Source organism: Hibiscus syriacus, unplaced genomic scaffold (genome assembly GCF_006381635.1).
Source record: "Hibiscus syriacus cultivar Baekdansim isolate YM2019G1 unplaced genomic scaffold, ASM638163v2 tig00110597_pilon, whole genome shotgun sequence".
NCBI classification, from domain to species: Eukaryota; Viridiplantae; Streptophyta; class Magnoliopsida; order Malvales; family Malvaceae; genus Hibiscus; species Hibiscus syriacus.
The window spans coordinates 6,364,287-6,369,816 of record NW_024062795.1 but is presented as its reverse complement, the minus strand read 5'-3'; the positions used below and the strand labels follow the sequence as shown (position 1 = coordinate 6,369,816).

The 5,530-nt window shown below is 37.5% G+C and overlaps 1 protein-coding gene and 1 pseudogene across 2 annotated transcripts; one reads left to right on the top strand and one right to left on the bottom strand.

Moving 5' to 3' along the window:
- Positions 1-47: 47 nt before the first annotated feature.
- Positions 48-2,235, top strand: LOC120134596 (OVARIAN TUMOR DOMAIN-containing deubiquitinating enzyme 4-like). Of its 2 annotated transcripts, none has more exons than XM_039151034.1 (6): positions 48-182; positions 775-896; positions 1,338-1,378; positions 1,530-1,628; positions 1,739-1,903; positions 2,115-2,235. In XM_039151034.1, the coding sequence occupies exons 1-6, from the start codon at positions 143-145 to the stop codon at positions 2,131-2,133; spliced, it is 486 nt and encodes a 161-aa protein (XP_039006965.1). In that variant the 5' UTR covers positions 48-142; the 3' UTR covers positions 2,134-2,235. The 2 variants fall into 2 exon arrangements, with proteins under 2 accessions (XP_039006965.1, XP_039006966.1); XM_039151035.1 differs by lacking the exon at positions 48-182 and adding an exon at positions 289-374.
- A 1,049-nt stretch (positions 2,236-3,284) lies between these two features.
- LOC120134038 lies at positions 3,285-5,016 on the bottom strand (annotated as a pseudogene).
- Between the last annotated feature and the right edge of the window lie 514 nt (positions 5,017-5,530).

Sequence of the window (5,530 nt, the reverse complement as noted above, 5' to 3'; positions counted from 1 at the left end):
AAATAATATTCTCTCAACTTTGCTCTTATCGCTTCCAAGCTCCCTTACCGGTAAAACTTGTTTCTACTGTGGCATTAAAATGGCTGAAATCCTGGGTGTTCATCAATTGATTGATTCTGAGGAATTCTTTTTTCAATTTTGAATGAAAATGAAAATAATGCCTAAACAGGAAACTTGGATTGGTAACGTTCCAGTTCCTTTGGATACTTTTCTTGGTGAATTTGTTTGCTTAAGTAATATTCTTTACTTTGTCTTTTATGGCGTGGCTTGTTTGAGATGGTTTTTTTATTCTGGGTTTGCATTGAATTAATAATGGCTTTTTCTTCCTGCCTTTTCATTGTTCATTGTTGCAATCATTATGGAATTCGGCGCAGGTTCTTTTTCTTTTAACTTTTTGCTTTGCGTTGTTGATTTTGTCGAAATAGAAACATTAAAGCTATAGGGTCTGTTCTTTTCAAAATTGGAAAGTTTGAGCAGAGTTTGATTAACTTGTTCTCATATGCTTCGTTTATTATAGTTTTAACTTAGGGAATTTTGGGATGCTACAAAATTGAATATATATATATATATATATATATAGTTCTCTTCATTTTGGTGAATTTCTTGATGATGTTTTACGGATTGTTTTGGCTGCAAAACCTATTATGATCATATTTGTCTCTAATTCCATATGCATTAAATTTGTTTTATGTTCCAACTTATGCATGATTGAGAATCTATTTGTTTTGGCACAATGCATGTTATTGAGTTTGTTAGCTTGTTTTTTGAATGCAGGCATTCCCGGTGACGGGAGATGTTTGTTCCGCTCGGTGATTCACGGTGATTGGCTGAGGTCAGGGAAGCAGTCTCCGAGTGAGAGCTGTCAGAAAGACCTTGCCGATGAACTCAGAGCTAAAGTACATTTCTATTCTATTTCTCAGTGTGTTTGATCCCAATCACTTCAAAGCATCATTTGGTTTTTAGTTGTACTTGCTATGAATTCATTATAACTTGGATGGAATTTGATTTTTCTGCTATCGGTTTTTGGTTTTTGTGTTAGCTGCTAATGTCTTCCTTGCGTTTAACTTCTTTTTGGCATACATTTTTAGCATCGTGAAACTGGAATGTGTTAACCAGAATTTTGTTTCCATGTAAAATCTATTTTCATTTTATGTTACCTGCAGACGTCTTTATTGCTTTATCTCCGTTTCAGAAAACATTCAACCTATCGGCAGATCGGTTTACCTGCATTTGGTTTTTATGCAATCCATTTTCATCTTTGCATTCGGTTTAGCTGGAGATATCTCTTTGCTGTAACTTTGCATTGGCACTCAGTAAAAGATTATATGTTTCAACAGGTTGTTGACGAATTCATCAAGAGGCGGGCCGACACCGAATGGTAAGCTTTTTTTCTACACATATGAACTACTGTAGCCACAAGTAGGACAGTTAAGGCTATATCCAGAGATAAACTGATCCAAGTTCTTGATTAGCTTCTCCCTATCGGTTCATTGACACTACAAGCAAGTAAATCTTCATGCTTTTTGCAGGTTCCTCGAGGGTGATTTCGACAACTATGTCATGCAGATGCGGCAGCCTCATATATGGGGAGGAGAACCTGAGTTGCTCATGTGCTCACATGTCCTACAGTGAGTTTCCTTTCTTTTAGCTTTCTATATCAAAACTTAATTCAATTACACTTTTCTGTTATCAGTAAATCAAACTTTTCTTATCTGTCAAATATACATTTTATCTGCAGGACCCCTATAACAGTTTACATGAGGGACAAGAATTCGGGTACCCTTAAAATTATATCCGAGTACGGTCAGGAATACGGTAAGGAAAACCCCATCCGAGTTCTGTATCATGGTTATGGACACTATGATGTATTGATGAGTACAGTAAGCAGTGCCTCTTCTAAACTGTAAGATATCTTACTTCACTAGTTTTATACTGTTTTCAGCCTTCATATAGTACTAATATTAATCAAGTTCATATACTCTGATTATCGGAATTATATATAGTTTGAACCCGAAGCTTAACTTAACTGGTTCATGCAGTCACTCTTAACTATAACAACGACTTTGAATAAATTACCGAGACACTGATAGTGGTCTTGTTGCCGGTTTTGGCAGGTTGAAGATAGATGACTAGGGGATAATTGCACTGTAAAACAGGAGATGCTAGGAATTCTGTACTGATAGTGTCCTTTGAGAATGTAATTATATGAAACTCTTTTCAGGTGCAAATTACACTCATTCATGGATTCTCAATAATAATAAGCTATTAAAATTATAATAAATAAAATTCTTTGTATAAACAGGAGGTTGATGATGGGAAAGATTAAGGAAATGAACCCTTAAAACCACATCACATGCAAAGATTTGAAGGTATCTTGGCAATCATCTTCCTTTTATTAGATTAGCAACCATGCAACAGGCAATACAGATTCGTAGTTTGTAACATGTGTACGATGATGTAACGGAAAATACCAATTTTTGCTCGACTCTGACGAAACTCGGCAACTTAATACACCAGCCTCTGATCACATGCATATATACACAGAAACATGTTTGGTGAAAGTACAGGGGGGAGGGAAAAGAAACATCTCTACTCACCGTCTTTCCATATCTCTCGTATGAACTGATATCTAACAACTTTCCGGCCTCCCTTTCCCGTTTTCATCCAATTGGGTTCTTTTGAAGTGGGAGAACCGAGAGGGTTTTCAATCATGATCGCTGTAAAGGGCGAGTCTAATTCATCGAGCACATCATCGCTGGTGTATGATTTTCTAAGCGCAGATGATTGACTCCGTTCCATGGCTTGACTTCCCTATAATGTCTGTTAGGGAAGTTGCAGAAGGTGGAGAATAGGCTATAGGAGTAGCCATACATGGGAAGTTTGTGATAGACTCTTCCCCGGCCTCGGAAAGGTCCTGAATAAGAGAGAAAAAATATCAATCTAGGAAAACGAAAGCTGAGCACTACAAACTTGCAACTTTGCAGTGATGAATGAACTGGAAAGTTATATTTTAAGCAAAACTTTGTATATTGTTTATTGACAAACCTCCTCCAGTGCTTCAAAAACTGCCTGTGAAACTGAATTTGGGTTGAATTCATCGGCTACAAAATTGTTAAGAACCCTGATGATCAGGGGGACACTGAACTTGGGACATACCTCCAGCATTAAATTTCAAAGGGAAGATGGGATTAACAGAAATAGAGAAGTGACAGAGGAATGAGATATAAAAGAATATATATATATTGCTTATGGAAATTAAGATAAACATTTTAATAATTCCAGAACTATACCTCTTTCCTTGTGGACCTATCCACAAGCATCTCGGATGGAAGCATCATGAGATCACTCAATGCATTTAGAAGGGAAAAAGCCTTAGGAACCCTCACATACAGCATTTTTACACTCGCCTATTTTAGTTGCATCTTCGGGACTCTCACTGTCATCTACACCAAATAGATCTGATAACCATCTTGACCAGTTTCCGATCCGGTAACACGGGCAGCAGAAAAAAAGGATACTTTCAATAAAATGCTAGAAATGTAATAAACTTCTACGTTCTTACATCATTATTCAAGCAACTTCACTGAAGCAATTTCAAACCCTAATCTCATTCTTTTATTATCCGTTGATATAACATTTGGAGCAAGAAATCACAAGGTGCAAACATTTAGCTTCTTTAAATGAGGAAAAGTTCTGTGACTGTCAAACAAGACCAGATCTTGCACTTCAAGGATGCAGTTAAAGTATTAAAGTAGCTACAAAAAAAAAGAGAACCCGTTACTCACAGAATTTTTTAGTAGTACGCCTGCCCCAAAACTTGATCTGCCTGCAGGAATTGGATCAGAAATGGGATCCGTTGGCATTTCATCATCTGATTCACGAAGAATAGCATTGAACATTGCAACATCTAATCTACCCACCAATTGCTCCATTACCTAGTGATAGAACAGACAACAATGTTTCTATCAAATATGCATTTCAAAGGCATTATCAATTAGATAATAAAATCATAAGACACAAGAACATGGCCTCATCTTTTAACAAAGCGACACTGTGATGAACACGAATAAGGATAAGATCCAAGACTAAGTTTTGTATGCATACATGAAAACAAACTATATAGTATATCATAATACCAATTTAGCCAACACAGCTAAGCGGCCGCATTCGTGCCCACATGCTCGAACTGGACAAAGCCTCCCACAGGCATCTTTAAAAGCCTCCTTCCAAAGCTCAAATGAAAAATTTTCCTGCTCTTGATCACCTAATCCATGTTTTCTGCTTGAGGTTTTCCTTGATCTTGAGCTCTTTGCGGCAGCAGATGGAAATTTATGGTGTCAAAGTTTGCCACCAGACAGATTCGATTATTCTGGAGAAGATCCAAGCTTCAAACTTTTGCAACGCAAGTTAAAATGTTTGAGGTCCACCCAGTCATCTTAACTTTCCAAACATACCTGCATTTCCCCAATAGTGTGGCTAACAGTTGCTCTCAATACAATTGGATTTGATAACCAGAAGGTTAACCTATGAAAATGGAAAAGAAGTGGTCAAATGTATATCAGGTAAAAGGTGCAAAAGAGAGAAGCATTACTCCACCGATGACTAAATTTGAACAACATGCAAACCAAATTAACATCTTTGACAAAAGCAAAGGTAGAAGCTAAAATCTCCCAGATTCATTTTCTAAAAGGAAATGGAAAGTTTTAGTGCACACCTTGGAACATCGTTTCCACATGCTTTAGAGACCAAAACCAATCCAGAAATAGCAGCCCTTGCTGCACTTGCCCTCTTATCTTGGGAATTTGCGCTACAAGCATGAAGATAGAATCTAGAAAGTCGTCTAGCTGGAGCATGATCCTTGTTTGTAGAACCTCCATGCTCTGCAACAACGGAATAAAGACTAGCCTCAAGAACAGCAGCTTCTCTTAATTCTTCTTCAAGCATTTCAATTTTGGAGTCCAGTTCAACATTTCTGTTGCAAAAGCTCTTTGCATTTTCTTTTCTTTCATTACACATATTACTTAGGACTATCATGTATCTCATCAGAAACATCATTTTCCTTTGCCTTCTCCTTGACCTGAGTTTTCTTTAGCAGCCCATAACTGTAAACTGAGTCAACTTTACTGTTAGAAAAGCTGTATTCAGTTTCTTCCTTTTCACCAAGAATATCACTTGTGGTACCATTATAAGCCTTTTCAGGGAAAGAATTATCCTCCGCCTTCTCCATGAACTGGATCTTTGAGGGTCCATTACTCTTAGCTTCGTCAACATGCAACTGAACAGGTTTCAAGCTCTTTTGTCTGAGACCTAACCTATCCTGCAGAGAATATTCCTCAGGACCTAAAATCTGGCTATCCAGCTCATCTTCGCATGATGACTTTTCAGCATTTTCCTTCCAATGACCGGCAAGTGAATTGCTACTTGAATTTCTGTCTACATTGCTTTGGTCGTATCTCCAGGCTTTTCCAGCACCCTCTGTTTTGCTTTGGGAGTCTTTATCTTTTACATGATCTGAGTTCATATCTACTGG

What these genes read in the sequence shown, in the direction of transcription:
- LOC120134596 (XM_039151034.1), top strand. Translation starts at nt 143, where the DNA reads ATGAAAATGAAAATAATGCCTAAACAGGAAACTTGGATTG. An exon ending in TAAACAGGAAACTTGGATTG is followed by an intron (nt 183 to 774) that starts GTAACGTTCCAG and finishes TTTTGAATGCAG; the next exon opens with GCATTCCCGGTGACGGGAGA. An exon ending in CCGATGAACTCAGAGCTAAA is followed by an intron (nt 897 to 1,337) that starts GTACATTTCTAT and finishes ATGTTTCAACAG; the next exon opens with GTTGTTGACGAATTCATCAA.